Consider the following 19,362-nt stretch of genomic DNA (forward strand, 5'->3'; position numbering starts at 1 on the left):
AGGGCCTTGGCGTGTAAGAAATGGCGGGTACACCAGCCGTCGGAGTAGCCGTTGGCTTTCCATTGAGTGTAGACGTGGAGGAGCGTGAGGTGGTCGGACTCGGGGACGAAGAATTTCTCTCGCGCGGCGTCGGATTCCTCCTGCCGTTCTTTCGGACGGTAGAATACACTGGGAACGGAAAGCATGGAGACGATGCTCAGCATCTCCTCGCTGCAGCCGTACTCCTCTGAGGCTTTAATCAGCAACTTGGCGAGAGGAGGATCCATGGGGAACGGCGTCATCCGACGACCCAGATGGGTGAGGTCGCCGAGGTTATCAAGAGCTCCCAGCGACCAAAGTTCGAATAGGGATGTGGTAATCGTTTCCTGAGGGGGAGGGTCCATAAAATCGAAATCTAGTAGATCCTTGACTCCAAGAGATTTGAGGAGAAGGACAGTGTTGGAGAGACTGGTGCGCTGAATTTCCGGGATCGTTTGTAGATATAGTTCGTTCTTGTAAGCGACCTCCGTGAACAAACGGTATGCCTTGCCAGGCCCTGTGCGACCTGCACGGCCCGATCGCTGGTTGGCGTTGGCTTGGGAGATCGGGGTGATCTGCAGGGTATCCATACCCATTCGTGGGTTGTATACTTTCAACTTCGAGTATCCCGAATCCACCACGAACATAATTCCGTCAACCGTCAAACTGGTTTCAGCAATGTTCGTGGCAACGATCACCTTGCGAACGCCATTCTCAGCCCGTTCGAAGATCTTCGCTTGTTGCTCCGCAGGCATCTGACTGTAAATAGGCAGGATGCTGAGCTTTGGCGGGTCGTTCAGTAACTTCAGCCGTTCATCCACAAGCTCGCACGTAGCCTCAATGTCCTCCTGCCCGGTCATGAAAACGAGAATATCACCCGGTCCTTGCGACACATGAATAGCCAAGACCTGCTTGACCGCACTATCAACGTAGTCTTCGCATGGGGTACGCGAAAAGTGAACATCAACGGGGAAAGTCCGTCCAGGAATGATAAACTCAGGTGCGCCGCCATAGAAACGTGAGAAGCGCTCAGCGTTCATTGTAGCGGATGTCACAATCAGTTTGAGATCCCTGCGTCGAGCCAGCACTTTTTTTAAAAGACCCATTAGGACGTCAGTGTTCAGCGCCCTCTCGTGCGCCTCATCCATGATGATGCATGAATATTTGTCGAGGTCTTGCTGAACCAACGATTCTCGGAGCAAGACACCGTCAGTCATGTATTTGATGACCGTTTTGTTGCTGGTGCAGTCCTCGAATCGGATCGCATACCCAACCTCGTCTCCCAGGTCCACTTCCATTTCCTCGCTTACACGTTTGGCAACGCTCATAGCAGCCACTCGACGGGGCTGCGTGCACCCGATCATCCCAAACTTGGAATAACCGTCCTCGTGCAGAAACTGTGTCAGCTGGGTCGTTTTACCAGACCCCGTCTCACCGACCACAACCACGACTTGATTATCTCGAATCACCCGCAGCAGGTCCTCTCTCACGGCGAACGCAGGTAAGAACTCTCTTTGCTCGCGAAGCGTCTTACTCTTGCTGAACGAGCTCTGGCCCCCCTCGTCCTTCTTCAAATGTTTGGCAAACTTGTTCCCGCTCTTGTACGCCTCTTCAACAGGCACTGCAACTGCGCTATCCCCCTCGTCCTCCTTGATGCCCATCAAATTTCCCAGTGCTGTACCTGCCATCGTGGTCGCCTCCTGCGCTTGCTTCTGGCGCTCACGCTGCTGACGCCGTTCGCGGACAACCTTGCTTCCCTTTCGACTGAATACAGCCATATCGCTCTGTGGATCGCGGACAGCGGAGATGGGCTCCAGCTGTTTCGTGAAGATCGTGCGGCCATCGAGAAATGGTGGACGTAGATCGTGGACCAGTAAGTGGACTCGAGTTGCTTCCTCATCTTCGGGCATGAAGTCTCCCTCGTAGTCTCTTCTCTGAGCGACACCCGACGTAAGCATTCGGTTGGTTTCCCAGTTGTCGATGTCCTTGCGCTTCGCGTCGCGCAACGGCCCTGGTAGATTGGAGCTTTTCAGCCTCTTGGCTGGAGGCATGTCGTCCGGCGCCATCTTGTTTGATCAATGTGCAAGTATCGGTGGATAAAAACTTTAGAAATGTGTAAACGAATGACCGACTTGATGTCTGCGAGAAGGGCCACAGCTGGTTGCTTTAGCCCTCCTGGCGATTAAGTTGGAATGAATTCGGAGGCGGATTCGATTGACTATCGGGCGATATCATCATGCAAACAATGCAAACAGATGTCAAACACGTGATTGATACGCATCACTCTTGGCGCGAGGCAGAAGCTCACTTTAGAGAAAATATAATAATATTATAGTATAAGTAGAGCTAAGATTGAGCACCTATACATTTGGACATTAAGCAGCTCGTGGCAGCGCCGTGGGTGGAACCGCTTTCAGCATTGGCAGCCAGTGCTCCCTCTACCTAGCTCGGTCCGCCGCCGCCGCTGCCGTCGCGATATCGAACCAACGCCCCGCATCGCACCAGCTTTGCAACTGCGCTGCGTCTATCCAATCCCGACAACATGGCTAGCCAAGCACAAATCAACCCGAAAAAGCAGCAGGGTATGAAATGTCTAGCTCTAATTTTGGTCCCTGCTATGAGAGGATTCGTGCTGACTTGTTGCAGAGCTTCAGCTCCAGTACACAAATTACAAGAACACGCTGCAACAATTGGCGCAAAAGATCGGCGAAATCGAACAGGAAGCCGAGGAGCACAAGTAACTCTTCCTATTCAGTTCTGATTACCTTACTCTCTTAAGGATCTGTTGCTGACACCCGCGCGCTATTCATAGGCTTGTTATTGAGACACTTCAACCTCTTCCCAAGGACAGAAAATGCTTCCGCATGGTTAACGGGGTTCTGGTTGAGCGCACGGTTGAAGACGTTCTCCCCTCCCTCCAGACGAACTCGGACGGTTTGAAGCAGGTTTTGGATGAGCTTCTGAAGCAATACAAGTCCAAACAGTCGGATCTTGATAACTGGAAGGTCCGTCGTTCCCTGTTATTGCTCTCAAGACGCACTTGTTCTAACCTCGCTTTTCCACATAATAGAAAAAGAACAACATTCAAGTCGTACAGCCATAGGGGACCAAAGTCAACGATCAACATGGCTCACTGATTACCTTGCCGTTATTCCCCTGGTGTCATTCATCGTTCGGGGCCTCAAGCAGTGAGTTGAGCAGGAGCGGCGTTCCCCGGTGTCCAAGATTATGAATACAAACCCCGATTTTGCTACTATTTCGAACCATCCCATGGCCTGAACATTCGTGGCTCCTAGCATCTGATGCTGGCAGAAAACTGCCAGTAGCTCTCGCCTAGGACAAGGACAATGTGGCAGGTAAACAAACTAGTGCTTTGTCACAGGACGGCCGAGGCCTTGAATGCACTCATGCCTGACCGCTAGGTCTAATTCGGGAAAGACCTCACATCAGGCTATGGAACTGGATTCTGAGGTACCATCGTCAAGACTCTGGCCGTACCTAGCAGCAAATAGTGTATAATACAACTCCCGTGCCTTCTTTAGTCTGTTTGAAGACTTTACTTCAAGGGTGCATATACGTCTTGGACTTGTTCTTTAGTCGTTACGCTTATAGATCAGAAGAGGCCAGTGTTGAGCACGGTCATGGATAGCATCGCTTATTATCTCGCAGCTCCCAGACCACGCCTATGCACCCCAAGGGAAAGGGTGGCTCGGCTGAGTTGTCCATGTGAAACACGGGTCTGAAGTAAGCATCTGTTGTACTCGTCTGCAGTTGGTTGGTTCGAGGCCGAATCACGACAGCTGCACGAAAGTACCTTGCTCCTGACTTCATCTGATAGACTCATGTTCCCGAAATTTCCTAGTGGTTGCTTCATGTCAGCCTTGGAGTAGATCTGGAACTATCCCGATGCATGTGTGTGTGACACGTTCAATGATGAGCAAGCCATCAGTCAACTCTGTTTGACAGTCGATCCTCAAGGATGACTGGTAAACCTTGTCCTTGGGGAGTGCGCAGCTTGGGTACAAGCCACATCAACCATCTGTAATAGAGCACGGCAAGTGATGGATGCCCTCATCCACACCTTCGCAGATTGGGCTGCGGAGTGGGACCTCTGTAGCTTTGGCCTGATCAGTACCTTTTCAAAATGCACAGTGCCTCATTCCAAACAGAGTTCTGAGTTGTGATGAGATGAGAATGGTGCATGAGAGTACATGGTTCCCATTAGACGGCTGGTCAGATCGTCAGGAGACGCTGTTGATGCCTGACGCCATACACGGCCCGTCAATGTTGATAAGGCACGTAATGACATAAGAGATCGATACAGTGTTGGAAACACTGACGCTGAGACATAGAACAGGGATGCGATATACATTCTGACATTATTACCATAGTCCAATGCTAACCACGGGGAATTTGGCAGGCCCACTCATTAGTGAGATTAACCAATTGGGATTTCGGTTGCGGAGGTACAGCAGGTATAGAGATAAGATGTAGACGGTGAGCATTTCTGCGCATGCAATAGTCGTAAAGAAGGGCAATGGCCGAGAAAATGAGAGAATTTTCTGGCTCAGATAGTTGGTAAAGAAGGTACATCATGACATGTATGATTTCCTCACCATTGTCCTTTGACAATGACATTTGGGTGCGAAGGAATTCGAGCATCGCAGAGGTAGAAAGATAAGAAGGCCGATGGCCAAGAGATCCAGGACCGATGACGAGTATCACGTGCTTTACCGTCATAATACACCCCTCCTTTCACTTGCTCTTGAAGCTTGCAGACACTAGTCTTAAACTAGACAGCAACAGAGCAATACGGTGTCAGAGAGGCGTTATGGGAGTCCTGAGGCCGTTAACGCTTCCCACCGCGGCTCATCGACCCTCAACTTCTCCTCTTCCTCCATCCTCTTCTTCTCTTTCGCTCAAACTAGGACTCCAAGCGACGACCAACTCTATTTATTGATATCCAAACGTCGTCGCTATCATATCAATAGTTGCCTATCGAGCCTTTCCTGAAAGCAGCAATTTGTGCATTTCCAAACTGCGTCAAAGCTCATTGGCGCTTGGGGATATTCATTGCGACAGCCAGGGACCTCTGGTTCGCCAATTGAGAGCTGCGCGCATCACGGCCGTCTCCAGTCAGACCTGCCCTACGCCCCCCTCCCCCAGTGCCTGCCATTGACTGGCCGGTAAGTCCATCATTTACTTCTCCCCCTACATATCCCCTACCCATTCTCAGCATCCTCGTTTCTTGCATTTCAGTCCAATCGCTGTCGCGCCTTTGCTTGCTTTTCTTGTTGGTAGGTATCTTGTCGCCCAGCTGCGCAACGTGCCACTTGCACCCCCCGCCTCCCTCCAATTCTGTCTGACACACGGTTACTTCCGTGTTGTATTACCCGCGTCACATCCCGTCCGCTTGACTTTCGCCCGCGTCTGTGAATGCGCGTGCTGCTAGAAACTGGAGTCTCACTGACGTGACTATCACATCCAGTTTGACCGCTCTAACGTCATCCGACCAGCATTATCTCCGAAAGACCTAAATTGAACCTTTTCCAAATTTAGCCAGGAGAAAAGAAAGAAAGAAACGAGACCCAGAATCAGCTCTGTATGTTTCCTGAACCTGCCGCACGCCTGCCCTTACTTCACTGGCCCTCGAATCAGAACGGCCCGTTTAGCTCATTGCAGCCAATCTTTAGAGCAACAATAATAATAGAGCCATAAGGAACAGATTCCTCTATCGGGCAGTGTCTCATCATCGCAGTCGAAACCATAGATCCTACCAGGCCGTGCTCTGAACGCTAAGGCACACTACTGCAGAAGCGCCGCTAATCCCCCACACGCGTTGTCACAATATCCTTCCTCGCTCAGGCTGTTGTGAAGCAAATCGCTGCCCAGCCAGGCACATCCTCACTATCCTTGGCGCGGCTGTATCATAACTTCCAAGATCGAGAACTTACCACGCCCTGTACGCAGCTCTGACGTGGTTTGCCAACAGAGCGATTAGATACAGCCCTCCTATCCTAAATCCAGTATCTCTGCACGTTCTTCCGACAGCTAAAAGTCATGTCGTCGGCCTCTCCTTCGAAGGAACCGGAGGTGGAACCGGAAGTTCAATCAGGCGAAGACCAGGAACAAATGGACAAAGACCAACAAGACTCCCAGGCACAGGGGCAGGGAGAGTTCGAGGTAAAAGAGCAGGACAGATGGCTACCAATTGCAAATGGTTAGTTGCGTTCCCTTGCAGCTTGTCGCTTTGTCCTGATTTGTGCGTACCTTACCTTCACCTGCTGGTCAACCGCCCTCTGCCCTACTATGGTTGCTCGTACCTCTCCACCGCCTCGGAGGCTGATTCGGTCAATCGTCCCCATTTCTTGCTGTCTTTTTCATCTATCTGTCATTGTATACCTACAGGACTGGCTACCACGAGTCTCTCGGTTCGCGTCCCCATTTGTCGTTCATCATGACTACCAACATACATCCGAGGGTAGAAAATCTCTGCAATCTGCTATAGCATGCGGGGCAGATCTTCCTGTCTACTTTCATAACCCCCCTCGTTGATGCTACTACCATTTTCATACCTTTATAGACTACTAACATTGCCTGTGAAGTGGCTCGCATCATGAAGTTGGCTCTGCCAGAGAACGCAAAGATCGCCAAAGAGGCCAAGGAGTGTATGCAGGAGTGTGTGAGCGAATTCATCTCGTTCATCACCAGCGAAGGTCTGTACAGTCACAATATCACCGCAGGCACTCAAAACTGACCGTCGAGCCTTTGTAGCCTCCGACAAATGCCAGCAGGAAAAGCGTAAGACCGTCAACGGAGAGGACATCCTTTTCGCCATGACCTCCCTTGGGTTCGAAAACTATGCAGAGGCGCTGAAGATCTATCTTTCCAAGTACCGCGAGGTAAGACTTGTGCAACGGATCTAGCCATATTGTCTTCACCCGAACCGGCGATAGCGTGTTTTGCTCTAGACGACAGTACTGATGTACCCTGCAGACCCAATCCGCGAGAGGCGAGCACCAGAACCGTCCGACAAGCAGTGGGTACAACGCCGGTGGCCCTGTTGGAGGCCCTCCCGGCGCCGCTCCATCTGGCCGTCCAGTTGCACCGGCGGGTCCGGGGGCATTCCCTGATGCCACAGATGCTACCAATAACATCATTAACCCAACCCTGGATCCCTCCGAGCAAGATGCTTCTGCCTACGGCTACCCTCCCATGGTCGGCCAAGCTCACAACGGCACTGGTGGTGAATCTTACTGAAAGGAGCATATCTATGCAGGAGACCCATCCAAGAGATTCAACACAATCATAATTACTCTGGAGCCGGTAATCATAACCTCACGCCTGAACTACACAGTGTCTCAACTGCACGAATGAGCCAGAGGCTGGTTTCACCGTGTATCCAGCCTTCAGGGGCTCCTTGTAACATGCACGGTCTTACTGCAGGCGTCTTCAAACACCTGCGCATGTTACTCCCTTACCAGACATCCTCTTTCAAACGGCGCGACACGGGCTACGATGGGACTCATTACAGTACAAAACTCGCAAAGGGCGGGGATGATTGCGAGTTGGCAATTCGACAGGTTCAAATTTCAGTTTCCGGGCGGCGCACTTGATTTGTCTTTGTCTGTTGGTTCTTTCGTTATGCCAGTGACGGGTTTTGCGGCCCCCACCCCCCGATCTTGTTTCCAGGCACACCTAGATGCCTGCGCTTGTATTTCTCCGCTCTGATTCCCGGCTTTTTATTTGTCTCTTTCAGAGATTCATCTTTTCCCTCAAATGCGTGTAAAAGAGGCTTGTTTTGCATGACGTGGTCTTGTGGGTATGCTGGTCCCGTCGATCCGGTATCACATGTATCTATCTATTTATGTTGAGTGTCTTGTCTACTTACATTGATCTGCTATCCTTTGCTTATTTGTATCGGCACATGCATTTGGACGGTGGAAATTGGGGGGTGAATCGACGGATAGAATATGATTTGGATCTCTCGGTCTAGTGCTTTGTGGCTAAGCTGATCGAGTTATATTCATCAATGTTCTAACGACCTGATTGATTATGCGGCAAGTTATGTACCATATATGCCAAAAATCTTCACCGGGGATTGGTCCTCATCGAATGATGCTAACCATCCATACAACTGTGGAAATGGCCATAAAGAGATCATCAATTCATTATCATTCATGAGCGGGTGTTCGGGAGCTATCCGGAAAATCATTAATCGAGGACTGTGACGAGCATTCTCGGCCATCGTAGCACTGTCGGGTACGCTCTGAACGCAATTGAAGGTGAACATCAGCCATGCATCCAGCCCCCGTCATGCAAAAGGTCCGACAGAGGCGTCTCTTGCCAGTATATTTGACGCCACTCGTCTTCCAATTCTGGGAGACCTTCCATGGCCATTGGAAGGACGGGCTGATCTAGATCAGCGAAAGAGAACAGCTGTCGCCAATCAAGGGTTTCGCGCGGTGCATCCATGGCTTCCACCGGGGTCATATTACTAGTCGGCATCCACTGGTCGAGTGTGTGGTTTTGTTGAACGCTCACAGAAGTCATGGGGTTTGAGATATGCGTCGAGTCTGGTGTGGGAACTTCATACGGAATGGGCTGATCCTCCTGCTGCTGGGGAGTTTGTGCAGCTACTGTGTCCGCTGTAGAGTCAGCGGACGAAGAACTGGATCCAATCTTGCCCCTGTCTTGGGAGTCGATGAAACCACGTGATCTTTCACTCGTGGCTAAGCGAAGATCTTCCTGAAGGCGCTTCGAATCTTCGAACAATCGTAAGATAGTGGTTGCATGAGACCAGTACCCCGCCAGCTCGCGAAGTGAATAAGAAGCAGAATCGAACCGACGAAGGGCATTGATTGCCAGCACAGGGTTAGAGAAGCGAAGCTCCACTCGCACCTGTATCATTGCTGTGAAGAGAGTATGAACGGCAGAGTACCATAGAAATTTCAACCGATCATTGAGACGCAGTTCTTCGAAGATAGAGGCGATGACTCCTGCGGCCGCACTACAAATTTCAGCATCATGTGGACCGTAGTCATCTGAATATGCCGATGCTCTGGGGTGGGGTCGATGAAGCAATATGAGGAAATTATTATAGGTCAGGTGCAGCATAGCAGACCATGGATCCATGTCGGATGCTCGCAGGCGTAGCTTCTCTGGCAGCTTCAAGGACCAATTCGCTAGGCTTTCATCTGCCTCTTGCAAGACCGCTTTGCGACGCTCTGGGCTGACCTTCAGACCGAAACGGTTGCGAACAATGTAAGAGATCATTGTGCAGACTTCCGAAAATTGAATCACGAAGTCGGTCTGGACGCCAGGTCCACATCCTTGGAAATCCGAAAGTGTCAAAGGGGATACATCGGAGTCCTCAAGATTGCTAAAGTGCAGGGTCAGCCATGTTCAATATGTGACAGTGACGGGAGCGCTTACATAGCTTGCGGGCGCCCATATGAGAGAGACACCATAACATCGAATTGAACTAGGATATGCCAGAGCCTTCTCCACAACCGGCGGTCTCGAGGAACGAATCGGCTCGAAACAGGATTGCGATGCATTCCAAGCCCCGTGGCAATCCTAGCAGCTACGCCAACCCAGTAATGAGCGTTGGCTGAGACATCGTCATCAGGACTGTCGGAATGCCAAGTCATGAGCAAAGCGGCCTGAATCATGATGTCGCGGTTCCGCTCAATGCGACTGTCGAAGAGCCATTTGGCTCGACGGAAGAAGGTCTCCTTAAGAGCATCGCGCTCGACCTTTTGGCGAGCTACGTGCGCTCCGACTAAAAGTATTGCCTGTAGCAGCAGGATTGGAGGTGGATCCGCAGGGTCACGATTTCGGTACTGTGCCATAAAGAGATCTTCATCGATAATGGGATACCCTGGATTCACGTGGTCAAAATATGCCTGGACCAGTTCATCGGCTAAAGCCGGTTCAGGTAGGGTGAGAGCATCCATGAGAAGTTGATCATGACCTGTTCTCAATTGTCGCCGGGGAATCTCGTTCCCGGCAAAGTGATACACGTCGTCAACCTCATGTCGCTGTTGTCGAATCAAAAAAGACATGTTGGACAGTTCGTGACCGACGTAAATCGCTCGGACACCCCGTCGGATCTCTCGACTGCCCGACTCTTCCTCATCGATGAGTTTGACCAGTCGTCTTTCTAAGTCCGCGTGCGATTCCTGTTCAGCGGAGAGCTCGGGTCCCGTCTGACGGGTGTATTCCTGGGCATCGGAGGTTGGAGAGGAACTGTGCTGGTGCGGTTGGTGATGAACATCATCTCTGTTTGTGTGATGGAGTGCATGGACATTCGCAAGGGAAGTGGCCGCAGCCATAACGTCCGGCTGAACATTTCGGAAGGTAGTGGTGAAAGCATTGAGTGGAGCAGCATGATTAGCAGAAAGGGATGATTTGTGCGTAGGCTCAGAAGCAGGAGGCGGGCGACAGCGTATAGGTACGGGGTTCAAGATTGAGCGTGTAGCTGGACGTTTTTTTTTCTCATGGATTCGGCAGTCCAATTTCCCCGCGGAACGGCAATTGGAGCAAGGCAGCCCGACAAGCCGAGCATCACAGCGAACCTTGCGCCGATGACAGTGAATGCAGGCAGCAGAGCCTACTCACAGACATTGATGAGAACCAAACCCTTCTGCAAACCGCGACGACGTGAGGTTAAGAAAGTACCTACCTGACTTGCGCTTAGTCACGCCATTCCCGAGGGGTGGACTGTTTTGCGCTGCGGAGGACATAGCCGAAGCATCGATAGAGATTCCAGGTCCGGAGACTCGTTAGTTCGTCATGCATAATCCGATGAGCAGAATCCTGGCTCTTGTTTTAAACCATGATGCAGGCCCTCATAGATCATGTAGCTCCGAGAGCCCAAGAGAATGATCGATTGAGTGGAGGAAAGAGAGGGGGAGAAAGAGACAAGAGTCAGAGTCGCCGGGGGAGGAACAACAACAGTGTGGGGCGGGAACGAGGGACGGGGTCCGGGGGAGTCACGTGGTAGTGCGGAGAAAAAAAAGCCACTCGGAATGTTCCGTCGAGAGAGAGACTGCCTTGTACCTGGCAGTGTCGATTCTTCTAGTGAAGACGAAGAAGAGGAGAGGATGCAATGGATGACACCTCCTTTCCCTCTGCCTGTCATGGATCTTGTATCGAAATATGGCAGATTTCCCGGTGACTGTGGAAGGAAGACCGCCTGATCCACTCTTATCAGGCAGTCCTATCAACTGAGTGTGACTGGCTGAGCCAGATGGAGCCTTATCAAAATCATTCTAGTACGGAAGACTCTTCCTTCGCTCAACAAATGCTTCTTGCTAATTGCTATAGGCCATATATCTCCATCCACATCTGGTCAGGCTCTAACCGTATACAAAATGCTTCCAATTGTCTGCAAATTGCTGAACACCCGCTTCTAACGTCCAACCACGAAGCTTGCATATCTGCCGGCTGATCTGCTCCAATAACTCGTCCATCTGCGGGCCAGCAGTGTGCAAATCACTTTCTATGAGAATTCGGTCATCCGGCAAGCTCTTGATAACATCCATGACTTTCTGGGATGAAGGGTTGCTGAAATTGATGACTGCGGAGAAAGAGAAATACACGACAGATGGATTCGACGGGTGTAAAAATTGCTTCAGCGGCTCCACAGGCCCCGAGTAAGAATGCATGCAAATTCGAGGTGGGAAAGGAAGTGGGTTCTCGTGGGCCTTGGCTTGGTCCGGTTGCTGCGGGTTGACTTCCGCATCGCTGTCCACTGCTGTATCGCTTTCATTCTGCTGGCGGCGCTTCTCCCGCCGCGACACCTGCTTCTTTTCATAGCCAGACCAGAGCTTTTTGAACAGATCAAACACCGCCCCATGTGCTTGGACACTGTGCACCGAAACTGGTCGCCCTAGCTCCCCAGCAAGACGTAACTGCGCTTCTAGAATAGCCTTTTGATGGTTCAGCTGCACGCGGTGAGGGGAAAGTGTCCTGCCTTCCCGTGAACCGGGCGTCATGTTCTCGTCGCGCTTCTGCTGTTCGTCTTGTGTCCATGCGTTTGGCAGCCGAAATGCGCGATCCAGGCCAACTTCACCCACGAGGGCATTGGGACAGGCCCTGAGGCGTGATCGCGTTTCTTCTATCAGCTGCGACAGCGGCTTGAGGTCTGGTAGGGAGGCGATGAAGTCTTCTCCGGGAGCCGGCGTAAGAGTTTTCTTGTAGTGTTGTGTCTTTCTGTCATCGGGCGAAAGGTCGGCAGATTGTGCAGAATCTGTAATATCGTCTATGATCTGGTGTGAGAACCATGGATGCCAACCAAAGCATGGCAGGACAGACCCTGGTCCTGTGCCTGAAAATGCGTTTTCCTTCTTGCTGAATGACTGCGCAGTTTCGAGGACCAAGTCCTGGTCCTCTCCACGAGTGGCCATGACCGTCAAAGTCGTTGCTTTCATTTGTGGAATCGTTTGAAGGGACGACATTGTATCCGTGGGATGGCAATGGGCGTCATAAACGCCCAGATGCCATGGAAACTCATCATTGTGCTTTGAGTTGAACATTTCGAGGGTAGACGTCGACTGCGAAGGTGGCAAGTAGTTAGTGTTGAGATTTGTGAAGTCGGAAATCATGAGGATGTTGTTGCAGTGACGTAACAGGATTGGTGCACTCCAAGTCACAGCAGCATGATGCATTTTTTAGAAGAGTGCAATAGCCAACTGATGCTCTTCCTTGTTCATTGTCTAAGTGTATATTCAACCTATTATTATTATGATGATGATGACGATGGCTCTCTGACTCTCCTCACACTTAACAGTCTAAAGGTCGTCGAGGGTTGAATGCCTGGGGCAGCCGGCATCACATGCACTTCTCCGCATTTTCGGAGAATTGCGAAGTTGGAAATCCATTGAAGCAAATCAGCTGCTTATAATTTTACGACTTCCATCATTTCTCTGCCTTCATTTCATTTAATCCCCCATGATGATGGAAATAAGGTCGCTTCTCAGCTGGCCTCACCTGTGATAAAGCGCCCTAAGTAACGTCCATCGACCAACCTAAAGTACATACATTCACACACAGTCCACCGTCTTCATGTCAGCCTCTTTGTCAGTTCTAATCACACTCCCGTTCCTAGTATTCATCTCGATTCCCCTCGTGATCTCTGCTTGGATCACAATTGGGTTCTCACTGTTGGCGCTTATCTGTCGACTGCTCATCATCTACCTGGAGCTATGCTTCGCCATCATCGCCAACTTCTTCGTCATCCCAACCGCCACCAACATCTCGCTACTGAATCTCTCTGCCCCCTCTGAGCCTTCGACTCCAGCAGCGTCAACCCCCAAGCGACTCTCCATAGACCATGGCGCGCCCAAATCCCTACCCACCTTGATGTCTCACCATCACAGCCATCACCTGGCACACTCCCTCTCACGTGTCCAAAACAGACGTCCCAGCTACACCATCCGCACCAAAAGCGCCTCCAACTCCTCTGACGACCAACATCAACAACAAGCAGAAATTCCGACTCGCATGTGCAAAGAACCATTACCATCCCGACGCAACGCAAGCGGCCACATCGCCCCCTCTGCCGCCGGCCTCCTCGGCCTCATCAGCGGCGACTCTGGCCGCGACTTCGAGGGTCTCGGCGGGTGGCGCTCGTCGTCCAGATACCCTCACCATCACCTTTCGGGGACCACCTCGCCCTCGCCCAACGGCCTCCTCGTCAGAGATGCCAACGACAACGACAGCGACGGCGAAGACGAAGACGAGCGAGCATGGCTATCCATTAACCAACGCCTCGAGCTCCCCTCCCAGCCCCTCACCCTCCGCAGCAACAGTAGCACCTCGGAGCTCGTCGACCCGTCGTCCCCGGCCATCTGGCGACCACGACGCTCTTCCCAAGAGCAGCCGCAGCACCCGCAGCATGGTGGAGGACGGCATCGTCACCACCACCGGTCGGCGACTACTTCTTCCCTCCAAGTCTCCAAGCTGTCGACCAGCTCCTTGTTCCTGTCACTGTCTAGTCGACCCGATCCTGGGGTCGTAGCACCAACTCACTCGGAACCCCGTGGTGGTCTGCGGGGTTTTTCTCCGTCATCATCCACGATCAAGCAGCTACCCTCCTCCGTCACGGAGACACTTTCTGCTGCTACTGCTGCTGCTGATGACACTCGCCCACCACTCATGGATGGCCACTCGTCGTCGAGTGCAGTGATCGATGGACCGCCGTCTGGTAGCGGCGGTGCCGGCTACTTCGCCGCACGACCCGCCAGCAGGGCCAGTTCCAGCGGATCCTTAACCCCGGTCGAGGGGCGGTGGTCACCCAGGCCGCCGGGGAAGTCGATGGCGCATTACTCGACAGGCCTGCGATATCGTCGAAGAAGTATATCCGGGCCGAACTCGGGGGTTCAGTTCCTGCAGCCGTGAGTGGCCACGGGGACCTGCGATCGGAGTGCTCGCTACATGCAATCCAACGTAGTGTAACTTACCGCCAAAAGTGAAGTATGCCTGTTCGCCATGGTTTCTGAAAGTTCTGAAAGTCCGATCGTGGAATCTTAGTATCATAGTGACGCTTGCTATCTCCATAAGATACATCTAAATAACGAGTCTCTTTTGCTTAGTTCGTCCAAATTCGAAAAGAGCCATTGAATTGTGAATATATGTTCTTTCTTCTCATTATCCTACCTTTAGATCACAGACATGGGTGTAGTATAGTGTATAATATATGGACCGCAACACGGATCAACAGCGCTTTCAACTGAACAAACGAGACCCGTCCCCACTGCAAAGCGAGGCACAACTCCTATAACTTCCCTACTCCAGGGCGAACACCAAAGATCGAGCAAAACGGAAACACGCGCTTCAGTTATTCTCTCTGATTGCTCGCTCTTTGCGTTCAACCTCTTCCATCTCGGCCAAGACCACCCGATTGAATTCCTCCCATCCATCGAGATAGACGTGATGTCCGGACCGCTTGATGATCACCACCTTGGCAGAGCCGTTGTCCGCCTCGCGCTCCTCCGGAGTCGCGTTGCGGAGGATACGCTCCTTTTCTTCATCTAATTTGGCCTTGGCTGCGAAGCCGCCCTTCACGTCCATCCAATCGTGATCACCGTACATGAACACGACGGGAAGACCGTTCTCACGCTTGGCCGTGGGGTTTGGAGATGAGGACGAAGGGGCGGAAGAAGTGTCAGGCGTAGCCTTGGTGGGGGTGAGTAGGGCAGATGCGGGGGAGGGATTCTGCTCGATATATTGCCGGCCAACGCCCTGGATGCGACGGATTAACGGACTGCGGGCGAATGCACCGGGCGCAAGGATGTAAGATAGGGCGTACTCGCCACTACCACGGAGACTGAAAATCGAATAAGAGTAATCGTGCAGGGCTTTGGCTTCATCAGCTGGTAGATGCGAGAAGCGGCGAGATGTCCATCCAGAAACCAATCGTGGGCCGAGGGGTCCAGCCCATCGTACCAGGCTGAAGGGGGAGATGTTGGCATCCCAGAGGTAGGCAAACCATTTAGGGACCATCCGGCGAGGACGGTCCGGGGAATTGCTAGGAGCACCCTTGAGGAGAATGTTGTTGTCTCCCTTCTGCACCTCACCGGGCGCGACTGAGGAGGCTGATTCAGCGATAGCACGTTGGTTCTGCGACAGCTCGTTCCCTGAAGAGGAGGATTCGGGCATCTCTGCCTTAACTGCATAAGGATCTTCGGGAATGCCCACGGGCGAGGCGAGGATCAGCTTATTGAGACGACCGGGATACTTGAGGGCGTATGCCACTGCCATGTAGCCTCCCAGACTGTGGCCCATCAGGGTGAAGCGGTCAATCTTGCGCTTCACACGCCATTCCTCCAGGGCGTCCACGAACCAGGCCTCGGCTTCTTTGATCGCCTCTTCCCGCTCCTTCGCTTTGATGCGGAATGGTGGACGTGTACTGCGGCCCATGCCTAGGAGGTCTAGCGCGTGGAGCTGCCAGCCTTTGAGTCGGCTGAGAGGTTCAAAGTTCTTGTAGAAGAAGCCCAAGCCAGCTCCATACCCATGGACCATGACCAGATGTTGATCTGCCTCCTCGCCTACGCGCTCGACAGAGAACTCATTCAAAGCTCGGTTTTTGCCGCTGAGTTCCACCATGCTTGAGCGCCATCGTCGGGGGCCATAAGGATCGTTGGTGGAATTGATTGTGACGTCGCCCTCTTCGCTATGGTCTGCAGATTGTAGACTTCCTGATCCACCGTTGGGAGATGTGCTAGTCTTTCCGGTTTGAAGGTGCGTCGGGGGTTCGTGCTGGAGATAGGGTAGGTAGGAGAGGACTTTGTGTTCGGTCGTGGCAGCCGGTAATGACGCCCACTGCAGAGATAGAACTGCGGTTCAGTGACCATCGCCACAAGAAATACACCAAAACCAAATTTTTGTTCTGGAAACCTACCCATTGGCTGAAGCCCTCTCGGTATCCCAAAGGAAACCAGCCGGAGGGTGTGGGGGTTGCGCTTGCTCCGAGAGCAGCGTGGGGAGTGCCGTCTCTTCGTTGAGAACCGGAATCTTTAAACTCACCCTTGGGCGAGTTGATTTGTTCAGATGCCATTGCGGATGTAAGTCGTCTGGGTGCGAAAAGTAATGGGGAGGTGCCAATGCGAGGGGTATTGCGGGGAGCCCAGGATGGCAATGTAGGGGCCTGGAGGGAGAGGCAAGGAAGTCGCGCGGTATACACCTTGTCGCACGGAGAGACGGAGTGACAGAGGGGGGTTTCTCTGTCACTCAGGGTTTTGTATATCGAGAATGAAGCGAATGAAGGAAAGGGGCTGAGATATAGGTTGGCCGAAGGCGGTTGATGACAGGTGGAGGAGAAGATTGGAAATGGTTGAGGCGACGCCAAAGACCGATAATTCCGACTCGGATGGAGTTAAGCAGCTCGATTCCGCAGGAGGCTCGAGGCAGTGCAGGCAATAGATGATGAGTGAAGAAGGACTATATTGGGTTCATCGTACAGAGCCAGGCAGTCACGTATTGAATGCAGATGTGGAAGAAAACGTCGTGGTGTCGAGAAAGAAGGTTGTTGAAGATTGGAGAAAGATGGACGAGGTTGTGGTGGAGCCTCAACGGCCAACAATTTGGCGGATGACGATTGATTGCTTTGCTTGCTTTGCTTCGCTTGGTTTCTCATTTCTCTCTTGTTCTCCCTCCCCAGCCATCTCCATTATCTTTCCTCCACAAAACTCGATTTTCACTTTCATGCGATGAGATAGAGCAGGGCCGCAAAGGCCATTTGATTGTCCTGTTTCTGTTTTTGACTCTTGATCGTTTCATCTGATCCGCGCGGCTGAATCTCTGTACTGTAACTACTTACTCCACAAGGGATCCTGCGATCTTCCCTACTGCAGTTCGAGTCGCTCGCACCCTCTTCGCGAGGTAAAGCCATGGCCGCCGCCAGCCTCGATCAGCTTGTCAAAGGCTCTCCTGCAGCCCAGTCGTCCGACTCGTCGACTTCTGCAGCTCCATACAATGGATCCCCGACATCCGACTCCTCTTCCCCGCCACGCCCGGCCACGCCCGATGCATACTCGAACTTGCCTTCGTCACCACCCCAGATATACCTTAATCTCCTCATACTGGAAAGCTCGCTGCGAGCTCAGTATCTAGCCCTGCGCGAACGTCGCAGGCAGAATACTTTTTTCCTGCTGTTGCTGGCTATCTGGATCACCTATTTCGCTTACGCACTGTTCCTCCGGCCCCGCGAGGATGGCCGCGGAGTGGGTGGGTCGGTCTACTGGGTGGTCGAAATGGGCGAGAAAGTCGCTCTTCTTGGAGGCGTCGTCACTGCCCTACTGGTCTGGGGTACGGGACAATGGGAGCGTGGGGTGCGGTGGCCGCGGCGCTGGCTCGCCGTGGCCAACCGTGGCCTTCGCACCATGAATACCAAAATCGTCGTCATTCGAGGTCCCTGGTGGCAGGAGTTGCTCTCCTATATCTCCTTTCTATTTCCATTCATTGATCCCTTCTCCCCGTCGCCCATCGGGGACTTCCACTACATCGAGCGTCCTGTGTCCGAGAAACGCGGTAGTCGGCAGCACTACCAGCAGTATTACGGGCAGGACACAGAATCGGGTCTTGTACAGGAAGACCTCAGTCCAGGAGGTGACTACATTCGGCTGCTTCTCCTCCCGAAATCGTTCTCCCCAGAATTCCGCGAGAACTGGGACGACTATCGTACCGACTTTTGGGAGAAAGAGAACGAGCGCCGTGCTCAATTGCGCCAGAAGCTGCTCCAGAAGGAGCGTCAGATAGCTCAGCAGGACCGCGGCTGGTTCTGGTGGATTGGGTCTGGCTGGAAGACCTCGCAGCGTCGCCGACTCGCCGCAGCAACCCTCGGCCGGTCCAGCGAAACCGGTCCCCAACACCGTCACCATCACCACTCCAGTATCTCCTCCAAACATAGTCTCGAGCCCAAGTCCCCCGCACGACGGGGTACTCGCTCTGAATCGCATTCCCGAACCCCTTCCCGAAGCACCACCCCCGTGGACACGGACGAGCGGCCCCCGTCGCGATCGTCTATCAGCGGCCGCCCACGCCGGGGCAGCACCAGCCCGATTTCTAGCCTAGATCACGCGCACCATCTGCTGCAGCAACAACAACAGCAGCAACAGCGCAAGAAGAAAAGCGCTAAACCGGCCACCCGTGGCCTCTCACCATTGACACAAGCACCAGTCCGCGAGGGTGTACTACGCACCCCGTCCTTTTCATCTGATGATTCCTCCTCGATAAGAGGCAGTACTCCGGGCGATACAAAATGAAGAAGCAAATAATTCACCCCAACATAAAGAAACCATCAATCCCCCACACAAAAGATAACGGGTGGCAGACTCGCCAATTCTCTGCCACTCGAGAAATCCAGGCAGAACTTCTTGACCTTCAACCGCATGAAAATCTCGATAATTATACCCCGTGGGTCCTAAATCCTCCTCCATCCCTCAAATGCTCAAGCGCCTTAGTCCCTTTTCTGTCCTGATGTAGACTTCCCTACCAGTGTGTTGTCTGTGTGTGAGTGTGTGGCTTCCTCCAGCTTCCTCTCGCCTCTTCTCTTCTGTTCTTTTCATTCTGTCGCCAGCAGATATCTTTTCGTTCCTCCCCCTCTACTCTTCTCTTTAATACCCGGTTATATCTCTATGTATCTTGTATTCATGTTGCGAAATTTGGACATTGAGAGGAAGGATAATGGCATGATTTGAACCCTAACGTCAAGCGAAATCAGTAAATTTGGCTAGACTAGATTGGTGCATACTTCTACAACCTAGCTTTCCAGGAACTAGGTTGCATGAGGCATGAGTAGATGAGTTGATATGATGAACATGTCACTTCATGTGTCAA

The 19,362-nt window shown here is 52.4% G+C and overlaps 7 protein-coding genes across 7 annotated transcripts; 4 read left to right on the forward strand and 3 right to left on the reverse strand.

The window, feature by feature from the left end:
* The first annotated feature begins 2,364 nt into the window (after nucleotides 1-2,364).
* On the forward strand, nucleotides 2,365-3,608 carry BP01DRAFT_358831 (putative prefoldin subunit 2). Its single transcript, XM_025575526.1, has 4 exons — nucleotides 2,365-2,600; nucleotides 2,665-2,755; nucleotides 2,831-3,023; nucleotides 3,089-3,608. Exons 1-4 carry the CDS (start codon nucleotides 2,561-2,563, stop codon nucleotides 3,119-3,121), a joined length of 357 nt encoding a protein of 118 aa, XP_025429281.1. The 5' UTR covers nucleotides 2,365-2,560; the 3' UTR covers nucleotides 3,122-3,608.
* A 2,170-nt stretch (nucleotides 3,609-5,778) lies between these two features.
* On the forward strand, nucleotides 5,779-7,407 carry BP01DRAFT_108003 (nuclear transcription factor Y subunit beta). The gene is made up of 4 exons (XM_025570296.1): nucleotides 5,779-6,238; nucleotides 6,624-6,734; nucleotides 6,793-6,920; nucleotides 7,015-7,407. The coding sequence occupies exons 1-4, from the start codon at nucleotides 6,079-6,081 to the stop codon at nucleotides 7,276-7,278; spliced, it is 663 nt and encodes a 220-aa protein (XP_025429282.1). The 5' UTR covers nucleotides 5,779-6,078; the 3' UTR covers nucleotides 7,279-7,407.
* A 903-nt stretch (nucleotides 7,408-8,310) lies between these two features.
* On the reverse strand, nucleotides 8,311-10,766 carry BP01DRAFT_375671 (acetamidase regulatory protein; the record flags this gene model as incomplete). Its single annotated transcript, XM_025576906.1, has 3 exons — nucleotides 8,311-9,400; nucleotides 9,454-10,633; nucleotides 10,706-10,766. 3 exons carry the CDS (start codon nucleotides 10,764-10,766, stop codon nucleotides 8,311-8,313), a joined length of 2,331 nt encoding a protein of 776 aa, XP_025429283.1.
* A 585-nt stretch (nucleotides 10,767-11,351) lies between these two features.
* BP01DRAFT_358836 (TatD family hydrolase) lies at nucleotides 11,352-12,781 on the reverse strand. The gene has a single exon (XM_025575527.1). It carries the CDS (start codon nucleotides 12,690-12,692, stop codon nucleotides 11,382-11,384), a length of 1,311 nt encoding a protein of 436 aa, XP_025429284.1. The 5' UTR covers nucleotides 12,693-12,781; the 3' UTR covers nucleotides 11,352-11,381.
* Nucleotides 12,782-12,934: 153 nt separating this feature from the next.
* Nucleotides 12,935-14,645, forward strand: BP01DRAFT_358837 (uncharacterized protein). Its single transcript, XM_025575528.1, has 2 exons — nucleotides 12,935-13,057; nucleotides 13,133-14,645. Exon 2 carries the CDS (start codon nucleotides 13,387-13,389, stop codon nucleotides 14,422-14,424), a length of 1,038 nt encoding a protein of 345 aa, XP_025429285.1. The 5' UTR covers nucleotides 12,935-13,057; nucleotides 13,133-13,386; the 3' UTR covers nucleotides 14,425-14,645.
* Nucleotides 14,646-17,074, reverse strand: BP01DRAFT_345350 (putative alpha/beta hydrolase). Its single transcript, XM_025573592.1, has 2 exons — nucleotides 16,427-17,074; nucleotides 14,646-16,347 (listed from the first exon to the last, which is right to left on the reverse strand). Exons 1-2 carry the CDS (start codon nucleotides 16,580-16,582, stop codon nucleotides 14,860-14,862), a joined length of 1,644 nt encoding a protein of 547 aa, XP_025429286.1. The 5' UTR covers nucleotides 16,583-17,074; the 3' UTR covers nucleotides 14,646-14,859.
* Nucleotides 17,025-19,224, forward strand: BP01DRAFT_358839 (Spo7-like protein). The gene has a single exon (XM_025575529.1). It carries the CDS (start codon nucleotides 17,415-17,417, stop codon nucleotides 18,786-18,788), a length of 1,374 nt encoding a protein of 457 aa, XP_025429287.1. The 5' UTR covers nucleotides 17,025-17,414; the 3' UTR covers nucleotides 18,789-19,224.
* The last annotated feature ends 138 nt before the right edge of the window (nucleotides 19,225-19,362 follow it).

This window comes from Aspergillus saccharolyticus, assembly GCF_003184585.1.
Source record: "Aspergillus saccharolyticus JOP 1030-1 unplaced genomic scaffold BP01scaffold_28, whole genome shotgun sequence".
Classification (NCBI taxonomy): domain Eukaryota; kingdom Fungi; phylum Ascomycota; class Eurotiomycetes; order Eurotiales; family Aspergillaceae; genus Aspergillus; species Aspergillus saccharolyticus.

What these genes read in the sequence shown, in the direction of transcription:
- BP01DRAFT_358837 (XM_025575528.1), top strand. Translation starts at nt 13,387, where the DNA reads ATGTCTCACCATCACAGCCATCACCTGGCACACTCCCTCTCACGTGTC.
- BP01DRAFT_358836 (XM_025575527.1), bottom strand. Translation starts at nt 12,692, where the DNA reads ATGCATCATGCTGCTGTGACTTGGAGTGCACCAATCCTGTTACGTCAC.
- BP01DRAFT_345350 (XM_025573592.1), bottom strand. Translation starts at nt 16,582, where the DNA reads ATGGCATCTGAACAAATCAACTCGCCCAAGGGTGAGTTTAAAGATTCC. An exon ending in GAGAGGGCTTCAGCCAATGG is followed by an intron (nt 16,348 to 16,426) that starts GTAGGTTTCCAG and finishes CTATCTCTGCAG; the next exon opens with TGGGCGTCATTACCGGCTGC.
- BP01DRAFT_358839 (XM_025575529.1), top strand. Translation starts at nt 17,415, where the DNA reads ATGGCCGCCGCCAGCCTCGATCAGCTTGTCAAAGGCTCTCCTGCAGCC.
- BP01DRAFT_108003 (XM_025570296.1), top strand. Translation starts at nt 6,079, where the DNA reads ATGTCGTCGGCCTCTCCTTCGAAGGAACCGGAGGTGGAACCGGAAGTT. An exon ending in ATGGCTACCAATTGCAAATG is followed by an intron (nt 6,239 to 6,623) that starts GTTAGTTGCGTT and finishes TTGCCTGTGAAG; the next exon opens with TGGCTCGCATCATGAAGTTG. An exon ending in ATCTTTCCAAGTACCGCGAG is followed by an intron (nt 6,921 to 7,014) that starts GTAAGACTTGTG and finishes TGTACCCTGCAG; the next exon opens with ACCCAATCCGCGAGAGGCGA.
- BP01DRAFT_358831 (XM_025575526.1), top strand. Translation starts at nt 2,561, where the DNA reads ATGGCTAGCCAAGCACAAATCAACCCGAAAAAGCAGCAGG. An exon ending in CAACCCGAAAAAGCAGCAGG is followed by an intron (nt 2,601 to 2,664) that starts GTATGAAATGTC and finishes GACTTGTTGCAG; the next exon opens with AGCTTCAGCTCCAGTACACA. An exon ending in CAGGAAGCCGAGGAGCACAA is followed by an intron (nt 2,756 to 2,830) that starts GTAACTCTTCCT and finishes CGCTATTCATAG; the next exon opens with GCTTGTTATTGAGACACTTC.